The sequence below is a fragment of the Carassius gibelio genome, chromosome A10 (assembly GCF_023724105.1).
Source record: "Carassius gibelio isolate Cgi1373 ecotype wild population from Czech Republic chromosome A10, carGib1.2-hapl.c, whole genome shotgun sequence".
Taxonomy (NCBI): Eukaryota; Metazoa; Chordata; class Actinopteri; order Cypriniformes; family Cyprinidae; genus Carassius; species Carassius gibelio.
In genome coordinates this window covers 20,501,025-20,527,212 of record NC_068380.1, presented here as the reverse complement: position 1 = coordinate 20,527,212, position 26,188 = coordinate 20,501,025, and the positions used below count along the sequence as shown (strand labels likewise).

The window sequence follows — 26,188 nt, the reverse complement described above, 5'->3', positions numbered from 1 at the left end:
GGAACTTCCGTGCAGCAGAAATAAACCAGAGGTTTCTGTTTTATAATAAAACATTATTCTATTTCCAAAATAATATATATATATATATATATATATATATATATATATATATATATATATATATATATATATATATATATATATATATGATGCAAAAAATGAGACTTCAATTCTGGTCAGACGGTGGGGTGGTATTTTAGTATGCAAATTTATTCAAAGAATATAGGAAATGAGAATACAACTCATAACTTGCAAACAGATTAGTAAGTATTAAAATCAGCTTCAAATATAGAAAATACAAATCCCAAAATTAATATAGTTTTAAAAGCAATCCATGTATGATGGATGTTGCCCAATTAAAAGTAATACAAAATGCATTATAATATTCAAAAGTAATCAAGATGTTAAAAATAATAATAATACAAAGTATACAACAATACCCTGTATATCAAAAGTCAAAAGTTATAATAGTATTCATATAATAACAAGTAATATAATAATAATCATATCTGAGATGAATAAAACCTGAGAGAAGTTCAAAGTATTCAAGTGAGCCCGGAATCAAAGATAAAGAAGGTGAGAAAAGACTAAGTCCAGCTAGAAGGGTCTAGGCTGAACTCAGTCTGAGCGAGAGAGAGAGAGAGAGCGAGAGGAGGGGTGAATTTGCCTCCTCTTATAGCCCTGCCAATCTGTATCAAACTCATGCCACGTCTCTGCAGCCACGTCTCAGACAGATATCAAAACCTTCGTCATCTTTCTCCGAAAATACATCCTAGCCCTTGCAGCCTAATTTCAGTTCCCTATTTCGTAAGGTCAGCAGATTGTATGTTCAAAGTCCAACTGTCCTACCTCAGAAGATTAATCGTCTGGTTCTCTTTTGTTAAGAACCCACAGGGGGGGGGGTTCGAATGACTCCAAATAACAGACGTGTGATGGAATATAAACGTCTCTGAATCATGCTGTTTTTAGAAGTATAAACATTTCGTGGAAATCTTTTATCTTTAACTTTTCTTATTTCCATATTGATATAGAAGTCTTCTAAGTCTAAAGTTCAGCTGAGGCCTTCAGCACAGGCTGTCCTGTACTTTTAAGCACGTAGCAAATGCACACATGACAGAAGTCAAAATTTGGGTTACATCAGTCCCCCACTCGAGTCTTGACAAAAAGACTCGCACCCAAAATCCTTTCCCTTGAAAATAAGATAAATAATAGTCAAAGGTAACAAATACATATGCAGAAAAATGAGTAAGTAAAACATTTCAGATAAGCACTTAATCGTGTAAGCATAAAGGAAATATAAAAGTGAATGAATCTTTTCAGGTAGACTGTAGATACCTCTTTAACCCCAGCCGCGTTAAGTTGACAGGAATTCTTCACCAAGCTGATCAGACGAGGAGCACTAAAAGCATCCGACCCCTGACCTCACCTGGACTTTTGCTGGGTCGAGGACTTACTACAGCATACCCTTCTTTCCATCTCTAAACTTATCATCATACTTTCTCTTCTTAATGGGTAGCTTCTTAAGATATTTGTCCTTATCAGATTGGGGTATCATGTCGCAAATTTCCAAACTTTCGTTGATCTTTTTCAACATCTCGTATCTTTCCTTACCCTTCACCTCTAATTCATACATTTCTTCATCATTGCTGACAGCAATAGGAGTAAAAGAATCTTTTTGATCAATAATCTTGTGAGGCATCTTGATGTAGGGATTTGTAAATCTATATATCAGCTGGTAGATGAAAGCACAAGTCTCTCAGATGATGTAGAGTTAGCGTGCGATGTGATGACGATGCGTCCAGTTCTTGGGATCAAACACAGATGTCCAGCTACGAGCACAGCAACCACTCCCGAATCGTCGATGAGCTGCACTGTTGCAGAAGTCACACCAAAGGGTCACCCTTAGAACCAGTCGTGTGGTAAATGTACGCAGGATAGGTTCCGTATCAGCATGCACTCATACCTGTTTAGTTTTAGAGTAGTAGGAACAGAAATATGTGGAAACAAAAAGAACACAAACACAAACACACACACACACACACACACACATAATGCCAAAGCGAAGCGACAAACATTACATATAACATTTACACACACACACGAACAAGGACACAACAAGACAGATAAAACAACATTAATCACAATTGTTACATGTAAACATTATGGTTTTCAGTTTCATTTCATCATTTTATAAACAAATATATACATTAGATCCAGGGGAACTCAGCATTGGAAACCTGGAGAGAAGTAAACAATTAATCATTAATCATTGTTCGTCCTTAGTAGCAATTCGTCTGATAGAGCTTACACCTGTTGGACAAATTCAAAGTGAAAACGGTATCATCAACAACCTAAGGAACAGATATTGTGAATTTTGGTTAATTTTGATTCTCCGGAAGCAAGTGAACAATCACTAAATAAATAATCGATAATTGAATCAATCAATTATTACACTCCTGACATAAGTCAGACCCTCAATCACCTCACAGAGGTTGAAAACAAACATTGATTACAACCTTAATTTTAGAAAGGGTACCCTTAGTCTATAAAAGAAAATCTATTGTGCACTGAGAGATATTGTTTAGTATAAGCAAGCTGTAACAGGGGCTTCACTTGTGCAAGATGCTTCCATCGAGTCAAGCCTGGCTCGATTTCAATGAGTAGAGAGAAAAGTTGGAGTAGTCAGCAACACTGAGTAAGGACCTTCATACCTGGAAGACATTGGACCTAAATTCCCTATTTCTGAACCATTACTTTGTCCCCCACTTGTACAGGATTTTAGCCGTTAAATTAAATGCAGCAGTCTTTAAGTCTCCCGCAATTTGGACGCTTAGGGCACTGAACGGGCATCCTTAAATGCGCATAAGGTGTACCCATGATCAGAGGGTACAAAAATAAAATCTACCTGCCAATGTGTAAAAGGTCCTCGCGGGCGAGGACTGTGGCTTATTGATATCATACCTCTTCATAATCGTGGCTTTGTTTGTAAATGATGGATATATCTGGACAGTCTGTCCCTCACAGTTTGTAACATCTCTGGTCAAAACCATGTTTGTTGTAACATAGTATAAGTTTTATGAACCCCTTGGTGTGCAATCCTGTGGTATAGATCAATTAATATCTGCTGGGTGGAACACCCTTTTCATTTAGAGCATTAATTCCTTCTTCAGTTAAAATAGCTCCTAACCTTTTTGACATATTTCATTATCTTCATTTGTGTACAATTTAGATAGGGTTTCTGATCCTGCACAATTTGGATGAACAGGGAAAATTCGAGTTACCTCTCCAAGTGATGCACCCCTGGCCGCCTCTCTCACAGCCTTATCAGCTAGCGAGTTTCCTTTTGCCCACCAATCATTGAAAGTACTGTGACCTGTAACCTTGCAAACCGCAACACTGTTAGGTGAAATTTTCTCGCACGTTTCAAGAATTTCTTTAATAATGGTTTGATGACTTATTGGCGTACCGGCGGTGGTCATATAACCGCGACGTTTCCAGACAGGGCCATAACTCTGCACTACATGTTAACTGTAGGCACTGTCAGTAAAAATATTCACATAAATGGAGCTATTTTCGCTTGCAGTTAATTTAAGTGTAAAATTTAAAGCAGCTTTCAAAGCATGCAGTTCAGCGATCTGAGCACTTCCTCCCCGTAGCGACCCTTCAGCCAAGACTTCGCCCCTCCTCCCCCCCTACTACCGCCCAACCTGTGTAGCGTGTTTCCCCCTCATAAAAGCTGCTGCCATCCACGAACATGTCCATGACATTTGCAAATGTCTAATTTCTGACGAAATGTCCTCTGTCACAAGTAACCACCACAGCACAGTCATGTGCACTCCCTTCGTTCTCCATCAGGGAGGCAGGGTTCGTCCGGTTATCTGTAACAACAGTAAGCTGAGGACTCATTAGAGCAGTTTCCCACTTAGCAGGTCGCTGATTTGAGATCGATTTCACCTTTGTTTCAGGTAGCAAATGTAAAAAGCGATGTGGGGTATGTAAAATAGTCTGGTTGTAGCCGACGATGTGCTCGGTGAACTTCAGTGCTCACTCTGCACAGGCACAGTCCATCGCCATCAAGCATGGCATCTGTCCTTTCATAGAAGAAGGAATCACAATTGAATAATATCCAACAGTTCCAAAACTTTTGTCACCTTTATGCTGTCCCAGCACGCAGTTGTAAGCATTCGGGCCTACATGTGTCCAAATGTGGAGCGGTTTTGGTCATTTAACAGGAGAGAGGCTAGTGCGGATTTGAGAAGAGTGAAAGGCTCAGCCATGTCTGCTGTCCACTCTAGAGGGGAAGCACCCGGAAGGCCTTCCTTAAGAGCCTCGGTTAGAGGTTCTGCCAAATCAGAAAAATCAGGAATATAAACCCGATTAAAATTAAATAGCCCCATTAATGATCTTAAACCAGTAACTGTGGTTGGCTTCTTTAATTTTGTAATTGTTATGACCCGATCTGGAAGAGGTATTTCTCCCTCACGACCAACACTCTGACCTAAAAATGTAATAATGGTTGAAACAGCTGTACTTTCCCCTTGTTTAGATGGAAGCCAGCCTCTTGAAGTGCTCTCAGCAGGAGAGTGAGTACACTCAGATGCTGCACCTTATTTGGAGATGCAAAAAGAATGTCATCACAATATTGAATTATAACGGACGGCGCGCACTATTCTTTTAAAATGGTTGAATGATTGGCAACAATGGGGTTGCTTTGGTGGTCACAGCATTCAATGCGGTATAGTCTATAGTAAGCCTATAGTTATCGTCTGGCTTTCTTACAGGCCACATGTGAATCACATTGAGAGGCACATCTTACCACAATCCCTGTCTCGAGCTGGGTCACAATTGCCTGTGCCGCTCTCTCTTTCTCTCCGAAGAGGATACTGGAATACTGGAGGAGGTGCAGGACCTGAAACATTCAGAGGTTTAATTCTGCAAAGACCGACATCAGGTTTAGAAGTTGACCACAAATCTGAAAATTTCTCAGAAAAATATTGTATCATTGGAGAGCCAGTAGACTCTTTCTCATTTGCTGTAACAGCTCCAATGTTAAATTTAGGAGTTCAATTTTTTCTGACGACTGGAATGGGAACTGGCAAAAATTGACTAACTATTTGATTTAGTTAATAAAATATCTGCTTCCAATTTCTCCAATATATCCATTCCCACTACAGTGCCAACTTGACTTTCTCCAACCCAGAATTGCACCCGAAAGGGTTTGCTTAAGTGGATAAATTATTAAGGGAATTAATTGAGACTGTGTGAAAAGACTGCCATCAGATAATCCTCGAAGAGTCATGTGTTTATTTGTAAAATGTAAATTAGAGTAGCTAAATAAATATGTAGCTATCCTGATCTCAAGTGCTTTGGTCAGCCTGTGGCATCAGCAGCTTAAGCTGTGCCTGCATGTCGACTTCCTTTTCTCTGCATCACCTCTATTTTCAGAGCGAAGCCGAAGGGGGGGGGGGGCTACTTTGGTAGCCGTCGCTGTTGCTGAAAAGAGGAACCTTTTTAAACATTTTAAAACCCTCGCTCTCCATCTCGCTCAGGGCACCTATTTACGTAGTGGCCTGTTTCCTGACAATTATAACCGGTAATTACAGAGACAGAGGGCGATCCAATCGCATCATCTGCTCTTTTCGTTTGGTCAACAATATCTTGAGCTCTGGTTCCCCACGTGTGCAACAGTATATGAGATTTCAAATCAACAGCTTCTTTTGTAGCAACAAACTCTTTCAAAGCTCATGTGAAATGCTCAGTATATTTAACAAAGGGTTCGTTAGGGCCCTATCTGATCAATGTTACATTAGTAAAAATTTGGATTCCTGATCCAATCACATGCTGTACTTCAATACGCAGTTCGTTAAATTAAGTAGCAAAATCATTTGCGGTTGTAATTAGTACAGTTAGATTTCATAATTGGCAGCGTGTTTACAATGCTAGGTAAATCACGCACACCAATAGTTCGATAGACCCCCACTTGGCCACCTGCTTATAGCATGGTAACCTTGAATATAATTTCACATATTTGCCCCACTCAGCCTCAGCTCTTCCAAATTGCCAGGAGAAATAACAAACTGTATTCACAATTCTCAGAAATCTGTTACATTTCTGCCAGTTATAAATGTCATCAATCTTAGGAGCTTTGCCTACATCGGCTCTCGGCTCCTTTGTTACAAGATTTTTAATAAATCCCACATATCTTATAGCCTATCTAGCTGCTTGCGCTAAATTATAAACCTGTACAATTCTACCATTTCTGTCTGTCAAAAGCCCTTTGACTTTCCTTATCCATAAACAACATAAAACACGTGCCTATTTCTTCTGTTCTTTGTGATCAGTAATTTCCTTCAACCTGTTAACTGTCACCCCGTCCCGAATACGGGACGCCTGCGCCGACTACACCACACCACAATCAAATCAAATCCAATCCTGACAAACTATATACCATTGGAAAAGTCCAAGACTCTCAAATATATATATTTTACCAATATTCTTGTTAAAAGACTATGTAGGAAAAGTAATAAAATTCATTTATGACAAGAGTACACACTCAGAAATCTACATTACAAAAGAAGACTTCCTCGTTGCCTTTTTCTCTATCACATTTCATAAATCATCAGAAGTGATATATCACTTGAAAACATAAAATCTCAAAATTCATCCTTTAAATCCCATTTTAAAATCAGACAATTACATTACCATGTAAATGGCACATCAAAATCATGTTACAAAATATTTTTTGGTCATGAATTGTAAAATTTTAGGTTTGTATTATGCAAATTCAAGTCTATCTTCAAAAACGTGAGTGACCGTTAAGGGGTCAACACCCATTCACTCTGTCTGCGTGGAACCGAAATCTCTCTAAATCCATCTTTAACCATTTTCTGTCTTATTTCTTCTACATCACATATTCATTTGGAGTTTCTTTTATTTGAACAGGTGCCATTATCTCATGTGCTGACAAATCCAACAAGGAAAAGGTTTATTCAATTCAGATACACTTAATTAAAATTAATTATTTATCTTAACTTATTTTTACTTATCTTTACTTATTTTACTTAATTCCTTTACTTATTTTACTTAATCCCTTTACTTATTTTACTTAATTTCTACTTATTTTTACTTAATTTCTACTTATTTTTACTTAATGCACCGTCTGACAATTTATTGATCTAAATTTAGTCGCAAGGTGGGGTTCTGTTTGTGTCGTAAACTGCCAAGTCTAATCCCAGAGACTATATCCAAAAACAAGAGACGGCATTCAGACCCGACCAGCACGCTGTAAGTAAACCCTCACAGCGCGTGTCTCAAAATACTGTTGCATTTTCGGTTTAACCCAAAAGTGCTCGCAATACACCCCCGGTAACCCCGCAGGATGTAAAGCGCAGATATTTATCCACACTACCAGTAACCCTCAATAGTGAACAACACATTTAATGCCGCGGATCGCCGTCTCGTCCCCCAGCGCGCGCTGATTTTTCAAATACGGTTAAACCACCGTCTACGGTTAAACCACCGGCTATGACCCAGGCTCGTTCTCTTGCTGCAGTCAAGATTAATGAACGAGGTGGGTCCACAGATATATCTCCTAGACCCGGCAGGCAACACCACAGAAGCCCATAAAGAGAAAAAGATGAGCTACTCACCTCTCTTTATTTTGTCTTGCGTTGCATCAAAACTTAATGAAATGAAAACTTCAACGATCTCCAGCGGGTGCCTCCAAAACTGATGCAAAAAATGAGACTTCAATTCTGGTCAGACGGTGGGGTGGTATTTTAGTATGCAAATTTATTCAAAGAATATAGGAAATGAGAATACAACTCATAACTTGCAAACAGATTAGTAAGTATTAAAATCAGCTTCAAATATAGAAAATACAAATCCCAAAATTAATATAGTTTTAAAAGCAATCCATGTATGATGGATGTTGCCCAATTAAAAGTAATACAAAATGCATTATAATATTCAAAAGTAATCAAGATGTTAAAAATAATAATAATACAAAGTATACAACAATACCCTGTATATCAAAAGTCAAAAGTTATAATAGTATTCATATAATAACAAGTAATATAATAATAATCATATCTGAGATGAATAAAACCTGAGAGAAGTTCAAAGTATTCAAGTGAGCCCGGAATCAAAGATAAAGAAGGTGAGAAAAGACTAAGTCCAGCTAGAAGGGTCTAGGCTGAACTCAGTCTGAGCGAGAGAGAGAGAGAGAGCGAGAGGAGGGGTGAATTTGCCTCCTCTTATAGCCCTGCCAATCTGTATCAAACTCATGCCACGTCTCTGCAGCCACGTCTCAGACAGATATCAAAACCTTCGTCATCTTTCTCCGAAAATACATCCTAGCCCTTGCAGCCTAATTTCAGTTCCCTATTTCGTAAGGTCAGCAGATTGTATGTTCAAAGTCCAACTGTCCTACCTCAGAAGATTAATCGTCTGGTTCTCTTTTGTTAAGAACCCACAGGGGGGGGGGTTCGAATGACTCCAAATAACAGACGTGTGATGGAATATAAACGTCTCTGAATCATGCTGTTTTTAGAAGTATAAACATTTCGTGGAAATCTTTTATCTTTAACTTTTCTTATTTCCATATTGATATAGAAGTCTTCTAAGTCTAAAGTTCAGCTGAGGCCTTCAGCACAGGCTGTCCTGTACTTTTAAGCACGTAGCAAATGCACACATGACAGAAGTCAAAATTTGGGTTACATCAATATATATATATATATATATATATATATATATATATATATACACAACCGAAATATTGATGTAGCCATTTGGATCATATTAAAACAATTATATTAACTATATTCACTTTATATATTAAAATGTATTCGATTTAATTTATATAAATTATTATTATATCATATTTGTTACTTTATTGTATATACAAATAGCTAATGTTGAAGTATAATATAGGCTTTTTTAATTATTCTTTTTACTTTTAATTACTTTTGTGTATATGATAAAAAAAATATATAGTAGCACTTTACTGCAGTACACATTCATACTGTTTATTTACAGGACCTTTTATAAATATAACTCATATAGCTTACTGTATATATTATATTTTATTATATTAAAATAAAGTAGCACACATTGTTGAAGTAAAAATCAGAATGTTTATTTCTAAAATCTTATTGTCATTTCTTTTAGTTCTTATATTATATTATATTATATTATATTATATTATATTATATTATATTTTATTATATTATATAGCACGTTATTGCTGTTTACTTAGGATATTTCATAAATACACTTCATCTAGCTCTAATATTCTATTCTATTCTATTCTATTAGCCCAGAAAAAAATGCAGGCTGTTTATTTATAGGAGCTTTTATAAATGCACTCCCTTTAGCTGTAAAGTCGCAGGTCTGCTAAGTTTTCTTTCTCTGCAGACACTCTGCACTTTGACACTGATCTTTGTGTTAGTTACTATTTATGTAATGTATGAATTATTTATGAAATTATGATTTATCACATATCATTAAGAAACAATGTTTTTGATTCTATATTATCCTTGGAATTAATTAGACTGGAATGAGATAATAATTATAGAAATATAGAAATACACTGAATTAATTACTGGGATTTACATATATTATACAGGGGCATAGAATGTGTAATATATAATATATATCCGTAGACGGGCTCTGACAGGGGTGAGTCTGTGAGGGGAATTAGTTTATAAAGGTTAAAAACTGTCTCTCAGCGCCCTCTGGCGTCCGGCGGGTGAAGTGCAGCGGCTCCCGGCTCTGAGCGCCCTCTGGCGTCCGGCGGGTGAAGTGCAGCGGCTCCCGGCTCTGAGCGCCCTCTGGCGTCCGGTGGGTGAAGTGCAGCGGCTCTCGGATCTCAGCGCCCTCTGGCGGCCCGCGCCTGCGGTTGTTTTGAGCGCGGAGGAAGATGGCGTCTGGCGTGAGGCAGGAGCTCGCACAGCTGATGAACTCTAGCGGGTCTCACAAAGATCTAGCTGGGAAGTATGTCATTTCAAATCATTTGCTAATATTGTTATTTATTGTACGTCTACTGCATGAAGTAACGGTTGTGTAGGTATTTTCATATGAGAGACGTGCTGCTCTGCAGAGGAGGACAGGCTAACAGTAGCTAGTGTGAGATGATCTACCTGTCAACAACGCCTAGATTAGCTTTATAACTGTCCGTAGAAGTTACACGTACAAAAGATGTTATTAATAATGGTTAACAGCTATGAGAATAATTAATAGATATTCGTACGGTGATGTATTTTGCATTTAATGGTACATGTGCAAGGGCATGAGTAAAGGCTGTAAGTTTAGCTACTAGTTACTGAATTAAAGACCCCATGAAATTAAAATGGGAAGATTTTAGACCCTGTCTCTTAGGTTTGAGGTCATTTATGTGCTAGTGTGCACCTTAAAGTTGACATAATGGCCATCAGTTATTTTAGTCTTTCTTTTCTGGTAAAAAAACAAAAACAAAACATGACCAGAATTATTGACGACTCCTCTTGCATTTAGCGGCGTATTTAAAATGTTGTCCAATCAGATGTTTTAGAATTAGCATGCCCCGCCCACAACTCCACTTGCTTCTGACTAGCAAGTAACAACAAATCGACAATTCTTTTTATTTTGCTAACCAAAATTCTGTATTAAATATGGTTGTAGTTTCTTGCAAATATTTTCTATAACAGTTCTTAATAAATGTGTTTTTGTGCACTGTTTTGACAGATATCGTCAAATATTAGAAAAGGCTCTTCAGTTTACAGATGCAGAACAACTTGAGGCACTGAAAGCATTTGTTGAAGCGAGTAAGTACACTAGTCTGGTGACATAGAATCAGCGTAATAAGAGAACAGACACATTCCTCTCATTACATCGTCTGAATGTCTCTCACTTGTCTCACACAGTGGTCAATGAGAACGTCAGCCTGGTCATATCCAGACAGCTGCTGACAGACTTTTGCACGCATCTTCTAAACCTACCGGACAGCACTGCGAAAGCTGTGTGTCACTTCACCCTGGAGAAGATCCAGCCCAGAGTCATCTCGTTTGAAGAACAGGTACGTGTGGTGAAAAACACTCTCAGATCAATGCTGGGATCATGTGTGAGCCGATCTCATGCTCTTCCAGGTGGCTTCGATCAGACAGCATCTAGCCACGATCTACGAGAAAGAGGAGGACTGGAGGAACGCAGCGCTGGTTCTTGTGGGGATCCCGCTGGAGACGGGTCAGAAGTAAGATCACACAAACTGAAGCTGCTTATTTGTGTCTGCATGTCACCTAAAACCACAGATGATTAGATTATGTAGTTCATATCATCTGTTTTTTATTTATTTTACAGACAGTACAATGTAGACTATAAATTGGACACTTATCTGAAAATCGCCCGTCTGTATTTGGAGGATGATGACCCAGTTCAGGCCGAGGCCTACATTAACCGAGCGTCTTTACTTCAGAATGAATCCACCAATGAACAGCTGCAGATTCACTACAAGGTGCACCATGTCGTTTTATAATATACTACTATATATAAAAAGCACAGTATCCAGTCGGGCTGGGTGGTGTTTCAAATAAATGATTTGTGATGTGATGATGATTTCGGTGGGATTGTAAAGAATCGTCAGAATTTAATTGAACAATTGTTTTATTTGTCCAAAAAGTTTTCTAATAAACATTTATTAACTGGCTAATAAGCAGTTTATTAATAAATATTTATTAATAAACAGCTTATAACATTTCTCTTTTTTTGTATTTATTTCAAGCGTTATTGATATATTTCAAAATTAAGTTAATATCTAACATATAACATAACAGTTGAAATATGTGTGAATGTGTTAATATTTTAATAATATAAACAATTATATTTGTAATTAAATTAATAAATTTAATTAATTAAAAAAATATATATTTTATAATTTAATTTATTAATTTAATAACAAATATAATTATTTATATTATTAATATATTAACACACACAAAAAAAACTTTAAATATTAATGCATTATATTTATCCATTTCTGTATTTACTTGGCAGTAATTGCTATTTGGTTGAAATGGTTGAAAAAAAAAAAATATGGGGCAAGTATTTTATAGTCCAAATATCCCAATATAAAAATGTTTTGCAGGTATGTTACGCCAGAGTTCTGGACTATCGGAGGAAGTTCATTGAGGCAGCTCAGCGCTACAATGAGCTTTCTTATAAATCCATCGTCCATGAGACTGAGCGCCTGGAGGCCCTGAAGCATGCGCTTCACTGCACTATACTGGCGTCCGCAGGTACTCTTCATTACATCACTTACAGTCAAACTGCTGGAACTGTGGTTAAACCGTTTCAACCTCATTTGAAGCTGGTCACATGATATAATCAGTTCTTAATGTGTCTAAAAGGTCAGCAGCGCTCTCGTATGTTGGCTACGCTCTTCAAGGATGAACGCTGTCAGCAACTTGCCGCTTACGGGATCCTGGAAAAGATGTACCTGGATCGAATCATTCGGGGAAACCAGCTGCAGGAGTTTGCTGCCATGCTGATGCCGCATCAGAAAGCCACCACAGCCGACGGTATTACATGTTATGCTTTAGTACTGTCATTCATTCATGTTCTTTGCTAGGAAAGACTAATGACTAACACTTGTCTAATGCTTTCAGGTTCAAGCATCTTAGACCGAGCAGTCATTGAGCACAACCTGCTGTCTGCTAGCAAACTCTACAATAACATCACATTTGAAGAGTTAGGCGCTCTTCTGGAGATTCCTCCTGCAAAGGTACAGCTGTGCAGAAAAAATCTGCTGGAAATGAGCCTCTTCTGCTCACCAAGGCTGCATTTATTTGATCAAAAATGTTAATATTTAAAATGTTTAAAATCACTTGTTAATATATTTTAGAATGTAATTTATTCCTGTGCTTTAAAGCTGAATTTTCAGCAATTTTCAGTGTCACACGATCCTTCAGAAAGCCTTTTGTATACGAATGTCTTTGTTTTCCCACAGGCAGAAAAGATAGCGTCACAAATGATCACAGAGGGCCGCATGAATGGATTCATTGACCAGATAGACAGCATTGTCCATTTTGAAAGTAAGTTTGGTTTTTGACTAAATTTGTTGGATAGAAACTTAAAAATTAAAACTTAAATAATATGTTATTTATAAATATTTCCATCAGCACGAGAGCCGTTGCCCACCTGGGACAAGCAGATTCAGTCCCTGTGCTTCCAGGTGAATAACCTCCTGGAGAAGATCAGTCAGACAGCACCGGAGTGGACGGCACAAGCCATCGAGGCCCAGATGACCCAATAAACCCTCTTCATGCTCTTCTGTCATCAACACTTCACTTTCTCTCTTCTCATAGGTTAAAACAGAAAAGACTCCCATTGAATTTATAAATTTAACCCAGCACATATGTGTTAATGCTCTTTTAAGCCTGACCTTTTTGCGAGTGAGTTTTCATGTTTTCATAGTTGTGGTCTGTTAGTATACGATGCCTATTAAATGGCGTGAAAAATTCCTTGTGTCTCGGAAATGTTGATGTCTCTGATTTGCACTGCTAGAAACAATCATTAATCAGAATGTCTGGTTATAATGTTTGATTTCAGTGACAAAAGATAAAATAATTGAAAAGTACAAACCATGTGAACATGGTACTAATTCATTCCACAAGCCACTTCACATAGGCCTTAAAGGGATACTCCACCCCAAAATAAAATTTTTGTCATTAATTACTTAACCATGTCGTTCAAAAACTTGTAAAATTTAAGATATTTTGGATGAAAACAAGGAGGCTTGAGACTGTCCAATAGACTGCCAAGTAAATTACCGTCAAAGTCCAGAAAGGTATGAAAAGCATCGTCAGAATAGTCCCATCAGACATCAGTGGTTCAACCATAACGTTATGAAGTTACAAGAATACTGTATGTACGTGAAAAAAAATACAAATAATGACTTTATTCGACAATTCATCTCTGTGTTTCTCCGCATCACCTTAGCACCATTTTGGAGAATATCCGCTGAACGCAAGCAGCTTACGCTCTTCTGTGTGGCCAACTTCTAATCGAAAAGTTAGAATTGCTTGCCATCCAATTCAGGTTTGGACAGCTGTCCCGGATGTGTCAAGTTAGGTTCTGAAAATAACAGAAGGAGGCTAGTTGTTCCAATTCACTCGTTGGCCATCTGGCTTCAGAGGTGTTATTAAAAATTCGGTATGGGGCAACGATGATTATGTTCTCCGGTCCAAAGTACAAACACTGCTTGCAAAAGGAGATGAGGAAACGTTTCCTTTAACGAACAGTGAGACTACTTCCTTGTTCCCAATGTAGCAAATAAGCTCTAAAGGGAAATGTATTATATAAACAATAACAATTATTATTAATTGCAATTATTTATATCAGCTGCCAGTACTAACTGTAGCAGAATTAATATTACAATCAACTAATCTGTTCATCCAGCAAACATTCAGTGCAATTTAATATAAATTCTAAGAAATTATATTTTCGTGGCCACAATTTATTTTTTCTTAACAGTACTAGAGCATTAAAGCATGTGACAAGATCGGATCGATAAAGGGACATTATCCACAAGCAGTGACAGAATCGGAAACATGGTCTTCCCTTTGAGCCGCTCCAGTTGAGCAATTTGCTGTGCCTCTGTCACTTAAGACCTTCCTCCTAGTGTCGAGCGAGTGGTTGACCAAGTGCTGTCAATCAGTGGTTCCTGTCTTGAGTTTAGGACTAGTGACGGTAAAGTAGTCCTCAAATCAAGCCATGGCTGTGTGCTGAAAGTGCTCTCCACTCCATTTAGAGCACAAGTTATTACCATTCTTGCGTTCCCCAATTCAGATGGTGAGTAGGGTCCCAATCCACTTTGCCTAGTTCTGGGTCTTCACTCAGAGCAGCTCTATGTGTGCTTCGGAATCCTCTCTAAAGGGCTGCAGGTTACAAACCAGAAATCTCGCTGGATAGTGGACACTATACCCTTGGCTTATGCCTCAAAGGGGCTGCAGTGCCCTATAGGTGTGAGAGCCCACTCCACCAGAGGAATAGCACCCTCCTGGGTGTGGTCCAGTGGGATTTATATTAGTGTCATTTGCGCAGCCGCTGGTTGGTCACCGCTGTCACCTGACGTCCCTGCCCTGCAAACACAGATTTTGTCTGCTTAATTCTACGTAATCCCCTTTGTAAGTGGAGAAGTTATGTAGTCTTGAGCCTGAATGCCTTGGGTCTCATTATTGATTCATGCTTTCAAGAGCCCTCAGTAAAAGTGCTCCGGGGCTGGGCTTACAAAGCGGCTTCATTCTGCACTTGCTTATTAGCACGGTGCTATTGGACACTTCCCCATAAGCGTGCCAAAGCAACAGAAGAGACTATTTGAAAAGGAACACTCTGGTTACTAACATAACCTCGGTTCTATTGGTTCATGCAGCTAATTAAACAAATGAGGCTTCAGTATCAGAGTAAAGAGGAGTTTCCTCATACGTTTGTCAATGCAACATTCCTTCCCTTATCTCAGGGAACTGAAGTTACGTTAGTAACTGAAAAGTTTTTATGTTGATTATTAAATATACATTTATGTTTACAGACATGACGCAGTGTCATGCTCAAATTTCCCGCGAAAACCTACCGTACCACTAAAATTAGAAAACATTGTTATAAACGAACCGTTGTGAATCGGGCTTTGGTAAGGCGATTTTTTCAAACACTGGCTGGTTATGTACTTGCTCAAATATTGATTTTGGACCATTTTTAACTCAAAAAAGTTACGGAATGAAGCTTTAAACAGAATTTACTTTTGATTTTGGCTAAATTAAAACTTCAATTTCAGTTCGGTGCATCACTAATTTACATGCACTCAAAAAAATGATTTTTCACATTTGTTCACTTTACCTGAACAATTCATGTTGAATTAATGCCATTTTGGCTATTTTTCAGTTCAACATGATTGTGTCATGTTAAACTGACTTAAAACTGTGACTCGTTGGTTTAACATAAAGTTTTCATTTTGAAAGAACATGTTTCAATCAAGTACCTCAAAATAAGTTTTACACTTCCCATCATGCTTTGCACAGGACTGGATATGGGGTGAGAAAATGTTGAAATAAAGTGTTATTTTATGCAGTTTTTAGTAAAATGTGATAATAAGGAGACTTTTTCATGTCTAATGCTCTATTATATGGGCATTTTAAAAGACTTTATATTGGTGTATTTTGTGCGAGTTACCGTTGTGGTGAAGTGTGGAGCTTGTGGTTGGGTTGAGGACCTGCCAAGTTAGCTAAAATTATAAAAATAGGGAAGTTGCGGCCCAATGGTTAGAGTCGAACTGGCAATCGAAAAGTTGTGAGTTTGAGTCCCGGGCCTGCAGGAATTGTGGGTGGGGGGAGTGCATGTACAGTGCTCTCTACACCTTCAATACCACGACTCAGGTGCCCTTGAGCAAGGCATCGAACCCCCAAATGCCACCCCGGGTACCGCAGCATAAATGGCTGCCCACTGCTCGGAGTGTGTGTTCACAGTGTGTGTGTGTTCACTGCTCTGTGTGTGTGCACTTCGGATGGGTTAAATGCAGAGCACAAATTCTGAGTATGGGTCACCATACTTGGCTGAATGTCACGTCACTTTCACTTTTGTCACTTTCTATTACAACAATAAAGGTTTGAAAATGTAACATGTTTTGTCCATTTATTCAATAGAATTAAGAAAATGTAAGGTGCTTATATAAAGCAAGTAACAATAAGTTATTGAAAATGAGTAAAGTTTATGTATTATACAAGCTTAAATCACAGTTCATCCGTTTTCATAAAATGTATTTAATTAATTTACGTTAACTGAACATGAAAAGGTGAAGCTTAAACAAATATTAACTTTTGCGTTGGATTTATGTGATTACATTGGATGGAAAATTGACATCTAATTGAATTAAATAAGTTTTAACTTTTGGGGTTAAATATTTTTTTGAGTGTGCCTAGGAAGTTTGCATTGTAAGAATATGCAAAGGAGACTTCAGATATAACATTGACTTAGTAAATGCTTACTCATTACCCTACTCATTTATTATAAGTACATTTAAGTGTGTAGTCAAAGCAACGTGAATGGCATCTTAACCCTAGATTTTGTATACGTAGATGCCTTATTATCGGCTGTTTCTATGGGCCACTATATGTACGCTGTCTGCCATAGGAACAGTCAAAGCCAGTCCTGTAAACACTTGAGATCGAGTTGACTGCATGTGTCTGCAACCATATACACGTGTATGAATATCTATACAATGAATGAACATCGGCAATATTCTTTGCTGGTCAAAATCACTGAGATTACCTAGGACCCATTACTCATGAACCAGACTAACACACCTTTATCAATGCATTTGATGAATAATTTTGGTAATAATCATAAATATATGTTTGATTCAGATGTCAGAGATTTGATGTGTAATTGAACAGAGCAAGATATTAATGTAGCTGAGATGTTTTTGTCTAATGAGTACATGGAGATAAGCAAACTGTAGCCTTCAATTCAGTAAATCTAATGTTAGCATACATGGGTCAGTTTACTGTTTAATCAGTATGCAGTTTATTATGGTCTGTCAGTGTATGTCTATGTTTAATTTTAAAAGGATAATTAGCTAAATCTAAATATAAGATTGTAAATCTACAAGAAATTTAAATCTGAGTTATCTTACATTAAATGTTTCAGTCTAGTAGTGGTTGGTGTTACGCCCCGTCTAGGGGTAAAGGACGCAGCTTTAAATGAGAGACTGGAAGCAAGGGATTCCCTTTTGTTTTTCCTGAGATTTAATGTTATAAAAAAAAAAAGGAAAATCCAGTGTACAAATAAATCTTTGAGGACTGAAAAGGCCTAAATAACAAACAAAACCATCTTTTAAAGTACCCACTTTTCTAAACCCTTACAAAAGAACATCAAAAGGAAAATACAATATACTTTCTAAGCTCCCCAACCAAAAGTCCAAAAGAGGTTACAATAAACAAAAATTTGGCGTCAGTCTCCCTACCTTCACTAATTACAATTACTTACAAAGTTAAGCAAACAATATTATAAGGTGCATTCCAGAACAATGTCAGCACAACAGTCAATTGGGTCAAAAACCAGAACTGCTTCTCTTTCAAAGAACAAACAATAATCACAGTGGAAACTTGTTTAGCACACACAGTCAAAACACCCCAAAATGTTATATTTAAGTAGCTAGAATCTTCACCTAATGCTGTTGTTCTGTTGGGTTTGCAGTGATTTGAATGTTTGCCAGTAGAACCGCTCCTGGCTGCTGCTGTTTTGTTTTGTTTGCAGTGATTTGAATGTTTGCTAGCAGAACAGCCCCCGGCTGCTGTTGTTTTGTTGGGTCTGCAGTGATTTGAATGTTTGCGAGCAGAACCGCCTCCGTCTGCTGTTGTTCTGTTTGTTTTGCAGTGATTTGAACATTTGTGAGTAGAACATCCTTCTCTTGCTGTGTTTCTGGAACATTGTGTTTTACAGTAGCCGTCTGCTGTGGTTCTGATGTTTGGGCATGTATAAAGGATGCATGCATGACGCGCTCTGGCTGAGGACTAAGTTCTACATTTTTTTTGACTTTTTCTATTTGCTTCTGTCCTATTGTCTTTGCTGTGCCTTCAGCCATTTTTTGCAATTCCTTTATTATATACAGGTCGGTCTCCTCCAGCAGAAACTTATTATACTGGTATACAAGTGGTTGCAGGCAGTGAAATTGTCTTATAGTTATGAATACCCAAACAACACTTAATGCAAATAAAACCAATATGGCGATCACCTTAAAAAGAAAGCATATTAATTAATTGTAAGATAACAGGCAAAGATTCAGTGACTAGTTATACTGTATGTGATGCAAAATTGTATTTAACTTACATATAGAGAAATAAAGCATGTGCTTATTATGACATTATTATTATTTAGATGTCACTATCAGAACTCTAACACAATATTTAATTTAATATAATGCCCCCCCACCCCAAATTAATAAAATTACTTACGTGTGAGAAACCTTTTTGGACTCTGATTTCTGCAGCTTCAGCAGAGGTTTTGAACATTTTGCAAAAGATTTGCTTATTAGGAGGCAAGTCATAGTTTGTTGTTTTTAGACACACATACCAGTCCCCTTTAATCAATAATGTAATTATCCATAGGCTCGCTACAGATAGTCCTTTGATTACTGACATAAAAAAAACAATGCACTTGTTTTTTGTTCCTGTTCCATTGTTGCAGAAAACGCTCCTTGTGCTCATTTCAGTAATGATCACTATAATACAAAGAGAGATGGCAGGTAGACTCATGTAAATTAAGCAGATTTGAGAATTTTCCATAGGATCACAAGGACATTCAAAATCCAATTTAAACACAAACAAAAAGACTATAAATACACTTCCGGCTGTTTCAAAAATCTGCTGGTAATCGATGGTCAGGAAAGATGTCATTGTAAGTGCAAATTATCCTTCAATAACACAAAAACACACAGAATCTTTGTGAAGAGTATCAAGAAAATTCTGAACTCTTTATACCCTTCTGAAAGAGCCTGATGATTTTTTTACAGTAAAGAACTTGGTCACATGGTGAAGACACCTCCCCTTTCCCCTCCCTGTTTTGGGAGTGAGCTGCTGAACAGTTTATCAGTGACTATATTTTTATTTATTTTCAATAAATGTATACAAGCTGAACTGAAGGGATAATTGCTATAATGAAAATTTGCTGTTAATTTACTCAATACATTTAAGATTTAGGTGACTTTCTTTCTTCAGTAGAACAGTAAAGAAGATTTTTAGCTGAAACCGTGGGCCTATAGGTTATTTATAAAATGCAAGTTAGCAGCTACCATCAGACTAAAATAAAAAAAAGCGTATCAGGGACAAGATTAACAACTGTGGCTCTCGACAATTCGACAACTTCAACATTATTACTTACTGTATAATCCAGAGATGTCTGGTTCGCGAAATAATCATTCTTTGGAACTGGTTGTTTTTATTAAACTGTATACAGTGGCGGATTTAGGGTGACATGGACAACTGCCCAGGGGTGCATTTCCCATACAATGACCAGTGTTGGGTAAGTTACTCAAAAAAAGTAATCCACTACAAATTACTAATTACTGCTCTAAAATTGTAATTTGATTACATTACTGATTACTGCATGTAAAAAGTAATCAGATTACTAATTACTGTACTTTCAAGTTACTTTGAAAACCTATACATACAAGGAAAAAAAACTACAAACTAAGTGAAACTTTCCGTAATTTAATATTGACTGAAACATATTAGTTCATACTCCATATCCGCATAGGGCTGTCACTTTTCGTTCGAAAATCGATTGCAGAAAAAAAGTTTCGAAAATGAAAATAGGGAATCGATTTTGACCAAACTATAAATGTTAAAATTATTAAACAATTAAAAAAAATTAAGATATAAAAAAAAAAACTCGTGTTGGGGCTTAATTTATATCATCTTTAGCAGACTCTGGCTTGCGCTCCGGTATGTGAGGTAAATGAGCGGTCATGTGATGTGTTTCGATTAGCGCGAGAAAGATGTGAAATGGATGCTGAGTAGATGTAACGGAGGCTTGCCTCTGGTGAAAATACGTTTGGTTGCACCAGCAGCTAAAGCAAAGTTTTGAGGTGTGGAAAAGTTTTGACCGTGTTTATAATAAGAATAATGAGTGAATAATCACCATCAGTGAGCACAGGAACACATTGAAGACGTATTCAGTGGATTCATTCATTTTCCTCCACAAAAACATGTAGACCTAGCCTAATCTCTGTGAGTAAAGGTTTTTCAAATGATAACTATTCATTAAGGCTTAAATGCATAATGTGGACTGAGTATTTATGCTATGGAAGCATATGGGTAGCATTATTCAATTTGGGATGTAATATGCAAAATGACAATGCAATATGTAAAATGGCAATGCATTTCTGTTTTTACATTTACATTTTCCAATACATTTGTGCAACGTTTGGTGCAAAATGAAAATGAAAATTAAATTACATAATTTTCATTTGCCATTTCCTACACCAGTTTTAATATGTAAAATGAATATTACTTTTAACGCTTTATAAGTTGCAAAATTAAAATTTAAATGTATTACAGAAATGATTAGATATGTCTAACATGTTCAAGCAAAAACTGTGGCAAAATGATCATTTAAATGCTATTTTTCTTAAATGCATTAACACTCCCAGTCAAGACACTTACGATTGCATTTTCATTCAATGTCCCGCAATGAATGTAGCAAAATTCAATGTGCACATTGAAAATGCATTTCGAGCCGATCACATCTCCGCCCCCTCACGACATGTCAATCACTGCGTGAACAAGGCGGGGCTTACAGAAGGTCAAGAAACTCAAGTGAGAGAAAATGGACAAGAGACTTGGCCCGTGTACGTTTTGATCATTTCGGTTTATGGTTTCAATATTTCATTCGCACTTGTGGGCGGAGCTAAAACGCTGCTTTCATCTGATTGGTCGAATCTCTCCGCTTTCAGCTTGGTCTTTTTATTCTTTCAGACAGAATAAGAGTCAGTGCGAGTGAAGCACTGTAATGTCTGAAACCACCACTCACTGTTAATTAGCATAATATTTGAATCAGATGTAGCTGGGCACACATAATTTGTGCTGCTGAGACCTGCAAGAGACCCCATTAAATTATTGTATGAATATTAATTTGTCCCACTAATAAATACAGTGCAAATAGTTCTGTCTCCTTGGATAACAGAATATAGTTAAATATAGATAAATATAGTTAAATTTATGAAATAAAATTAAATAGGATTATTTGGGAAGGTAAGTCTGGCCAGTTATACAAGCAACACGAGTCGGACGAGTCTGAAGATCTGAGGTGAATTGGGTGAAATATTTAAGTTCTAGTCTGTGTCAATTACTCTCATAATAAATAATAATAATAATGTTAACTGTATTTTTCGGTATAAGTTGCATCAGTCCAAAAATAAGTCATGACGAGGATATAAATTTCTCTGGACTATAAGTCGCATTTATTCAGGACCAAGAGAAAACATTACCGTCTACAGCCGCGAGAGGGCGCTCTGAGGTAGGCTACAGGAGCACTTAGCAGCATGAGCACTGAGCAGCATAGAGCCAATTTTACTATTTTTTATTTAGAAATGTAACTATATTCATTTTTACAATTATTTATTAATTTCACACACACACTTATGACTTAAAAGATGAGAGTGGTAAATGTTACAGACATGGAACTGTTCAGTCTATTATTGATTTTTATTTCCACTTCACTTTTATCCACTTTTATTTTACTATTTGCACTGTATTTATCACTGGGACAATATTCATATACTACAACCTAGAAATAATTTGCAGGTCTCGACAGCACAAAGTATGTGTCCAGCTACATCTGATTCACATATTATGCTAATTAACAGTGAGTGGTGGTTTCAGACATTACAGTGCTTCACTCGCACTGACTCTTATTCTGCCTGAAAGAATAAAAAGACCAAGCTGAAAGCGGAGAGATTCGACCAATCAGATGAAAGCAGCGTTTCAGCTCCGCCCACAAGTGTGAATGAAATATTGAAGACATAAACCGAAATGATCAAAACGTACACGGACCATCTGTCTTGTATATGTTTTCTCACTTCTATCCTCTTCTTGAGATTTGAGTCTCTTGACCTTCTGTAAGCCCCGCCTTGTTCACGCAGTGATTGACATGTCGTGAGGGGGCGGAGATGTGATCGGCTCGAAATGCATTTTCAATGTGCACATTGAATTTTGCTACATTCATTGCGGGACATTGAATGAAAATGCAATCGTAAGTGTCTTGACTGGGAGTGTTAATGCATTTAAGAAAAATAGCATTTAAATGATCATTTTGCCACAGTTTTTGCTTGAACATGTTAGACATATCTAATCATTTCTGTAATACATTTAAATTTTAATTTTGCAACTTATAAAGCGTTAACATTAATATTCATTTTACATATTAAAACTGGTGTAGGAAATGGCAAATGAAAATTATGTAATTTAATTTTCATTTTCATTTTGCACCAAACATTGCACAAATGTATTGGAAAATGTAAATGTAAAAACAGAAATGCATTGCCATTTTACATATTGCATTGTCATTTTGCATATTACATCCCAAATTGAATAATGCTACCCATATGCTTCCATATTATGCTAATGTTGGCATTATTCTTTTATTAAATGTCAGCTGATATGCACTCTAAAAAACGCTGGGTTGTTTTTTCAAACCAACTGCTGGGTTGAGGCCGTTTGATAGGACTTTGGGATGTTTTAACCCAAGTTTGGGTTGAAAATAACTCTCTTTTTTAACCCAGCGGGGTGGGTTGAGGACGCGGACGTGAAGGAGAGCACGCACGTCACGTCAAAATCGTACGTCTCCAGTGCGAGCAGCCGCCATTTTCTCAGCGTGATAGAAGCGAGAAGCGAGTGAAAGACTATGGTAAGTAACGTTAAATATTCAAAATGTAAAGTTATCTTTTATTGTTTACCCGGTTGTATGAAAGGCGGAAGGTTTTATGAAAGGCGGAAACAAAGGAGCTTAACGTTATATACGTTATATATAAAAAAAAACGGACGCGGTTTTCGCCTCGCACACGGAGGTCTTAACTGCCTCATGTAACGTTACTGAACGGAGGATGTACTTTTAATATAACGTCTGTGAATGTATTTTGTCATATTTACATAAGATTTTACATTATCTGTTCTCTTTGAGGCGTTAACAGACTGTTATGGTCACGGTTACGCTCATGTGAATTTGTCTTTTTTTTTTGCGGTTAAACTGAATGTATGTTTGTCTCCTAAAGGAAACGGCATTGTGTAGTAAAGACTAGCATAATTATTTTGAGGCTGTTGAAGTGGTAACTGTTAAAAGTATGTTTTACATGTAATATTTCAGACTTGTCCAGCTCCTGTCTTCATTGTCCTCGCGCTGAGAGTTAAAGACACAGAAGCTGTTTGTGTGAGGATGAGGAGGAGGTGTTCTTCTGAAGAGAGGGACAGACGGTTTAAGGAGAGTAAACTTCAGAATAACATCAAGTTATCTTTATTTTTACTAAGACTAAAATAATGTGTGTGTTTTTTTTAGATGTTGAAATCCAGAGACAAGATAACTTCATTCTTTTGAGACTGATGTGAGTTAAATTATTATTACTTTTTTTTTTTTTAGAAAATTAATGTTTCTGTTGTGTCCTGCCTGTTAACTTCACATTTTGATGCAAAAACAGTGTGATTTTATATATATATGTATGTATGTATGTATGTATATGTTAATATTTTATTGAAACCATTGATGTCCCTCTTTGCAGAACTCAAACTAACTGGAGTTAAGGACACACAAGTTTGCTTGTGTGAGGAGGTGGTTTTCTCAGCTTCTTCTGAAGAGAGGGAAAGATCGTATAAGGCAAGTAAACTTCATAATTTCATGTTATCAGTTGTTGTTGTGTTTTACTAAGAGTAAAATAATGTTTGTTTATTGTTTTTGTAGATGTTAAAAGCAAGAGACATGGGAGAGCATCATTCCTTTGAGATTTTATGTAAGTTATTTTTAGAAAATAAATTTTTCTGTTGTCTCCTGCCAGTTTACTTCACATTTTGATGCAACAACAGTGTGATTACGTGCTCATTTCATTAAAACCATTGATGTCTGTGTTTTTTATTGCAGAACTCAAACCAACTTTGGAGGTGTCTGATTTGGAGAGTCATTATTCTTGGTCTTCACTCTTAGAGGTAAAGTTCACACAAAAAATAATTTACTTGCCCTCAAGTCATTCCAAACCTATAAGACTTTTGTCTGTCTTTACAACATAAATTAATATATTTTTAGTTTTCTCATAATATTTGTTAATCCATTTATAGTTTAGATAATCAGTATTTTCAAGCTTCATAAATATAGAGTTATTGTAGAAGTAAATTCTGATATTTATATATGAATACATCTTAAATTATATGATAGCAAACATGTATGTTCAAAATAAAATACTGGTCTCCCAGACCAGCAATGAAGGACACAAAAAGAGAATATTAAATATATTCATATGTTTTCCAAAAAATGAGCAGATTTTGTATGAGTCAGGAAAAACATGAGGAGAGTAAATTATAAACATATTAATTATTTGGTGAACTAACGGTTTGAAGAGCAGCCCTCCATGTACATGAACATTTGTGAGGTATGTGAATGTCATGTCTGTTTTAATGTTTCAGTAAAGAAGCTTTCTGAAAGCAATATTTATTCAAACAGTATTGCATGTCCTCACACTAGTGCTGCCATTATAGCCTTCTGGAGCGCTGTGGTGGACTGAGACATTAAACAACCGCACAAAGTGTTGAAACTTTAAAACAGATTATTTACCTATCCTTACGGATGTGAATACACCTCTACCTGAAAATGGATAGAGTTTAATTAAATGTTTAATTTTTTCAAATGTGTTTCTCTTAGGCCACTGATGAAGAACAGGCGGTGACTAGGATGAATGCTGGTCAGAGAGGAGAATCTTCTTTCCCCTAAACAGCGGTGGTTTTAAAGGAGGACGCTGCCCTGGATGATGTAGAAGATGTCACATGCTGTGCTGATGGGGTTTCTTCATGACTACATCAGTTATGCTAAAGAGATCATGAAAATTGACTGTGATGCATGATCTTTATTCATGGACTATGAAACAAACTGTAAGTGTATAATTTGTTTAAAAAAAAAAAAGTTAAATGCTTTTTCTGTGTTGTTTAGTAGAAGAGTTTACACTCTGTCATTCATACACCTGCTCACATTCTTTCACACACACACACACACACACACACACACACACATGCGTCTGTTAAATGTTATAATATCAAAGTTAATGTTGTGATTTATTTGTGTACTGTCATGCCAGAATAGTTGGAAAAAAACCTAACTAATTGTAAATTTATTGTATGTGTTTTCGTATATTTTTATACAATATATACAATTGAACAAAGTCCAATTTGATCTTAAGTTATATTCATCAAATGTTCAATGCTTTGTTTATGAACTCTGTAGCTGTTAATGCCATCCTTTTCTGCATTTCTTCTAACATGTTACTTTTTGACTTTTCTCTTGTTTTTAATAAATATTTTCCTTTTGGTAATTATTATTTGTGTGTAAAAGTGATATTTAAAATGAACAACATTTGTAGGTTTAATGCCTAGTTCAATTTGGGTTAATTTTAACGTAGAAATGCATTGTTTCC

General features: G+C 36.7%; 1 protein-coding gene and 3 long non-coding RNA genes across 5 annotated transcripts in view; 3 read left to right on the top strand and 1 right to left on the bottom strand.

Moving 5' to 3' along the window:
* Positions 1-189: 189 nt before the first annotated feature.
* LOC128021517 (uncharacterized) overlaps positions 190-26,188 on the bottom strand; it is a 57,352-nt gene continuing 31,353 nt past the window's right edge. Inside the window, exons 2-4 of one of the 2 annotated variants that reach the window (XR_008185569.1) lie at positions 7,650-7,728; positions 4,817-4,909; positions 190-1,963 (exon numbers count right to left, since the gene is read on the bottom strand). This is a non-coding gene — a long non-coding RNA (uncharacterized LOC128021517). The remainder of the gene's footprint in view (positions 1,964-4,816; positions 4,910-7,649; positions 7,729-26,188) is intronic. The other variant, XR_008185568.1, reaches the window with a different exon arrangement.
* Positions 9,838-13,493, top strand: LOC128021510 (COP9 signalosome complex subunit 4). The gene is made up of 10 exons (XM_052608771.1): positions 9,838-9,993; positions 10,723-10,802; positions 10,902-11,053; positions 11,124-11,227; positions 11,335-11,488; positions 12,119-12,269; positions 12,381-12,551; positions 12,639-12,754; positions 12,980-13,064; positions 13,152-13,493. Exons 1-10 carry the CDS (start codon positions 9,920-9,922, stop codon positions 13,283-13,285), a joined length of 1,221 nt encoding a protein of 406 aa, XP_052464731.1. The 5' UTR covers positions 9,838-9,919; the 3' UTR covers positions 13,286-13,493.
* On the top strand, positions 23,190-24,392 carry LOC128021518 (uncharacterized). The gene is made up of 3 exons (XR_008185570.1): positions 23,190-23,427; positions 23,884-24,118; positions 24,293-24,392. It is a non-coding gene; the product is annotated as an uncharacterized LOC128021518 (long non-coding RNA).
* LOC128021520 (uncharacterized) lies at positions 24,466-26,092 on the top strand. Its single transcript, XR_008185571.1, has 3 exons — positions 24,466-24,520; positions 24,649-24,713; positions 25,423-26,092. It is a non-coding gene; the product is annotated as an uncharacterized LOC128021520 (long non-coding RNA).

Bases quoted from the DNA above. Each gene is read 5' to 3' on its own strand.
- LOC128021510 (XM_052608771.1), top strand. From the start codon at position 9,920: ATGGCGTCTGGCGTGAGGCAGGAGCTCGCACAGCTGATGAACTCTAGC. The intron at 12,755-12,979 runs GTACAGCTGTGC...GTTTTCCCACAG, and splicing joins TGGAGATTCCTCCTGCAAAG to GCAGAAAAGATAGCGTCACA. The intron at 13,065-13,151 runs GTAAGTTTGGTT...TATTTCCATCAG, and splicing joins CAGCATTGTCCATTTTGAAA to CACGAGAGCCGTTGCCCACC.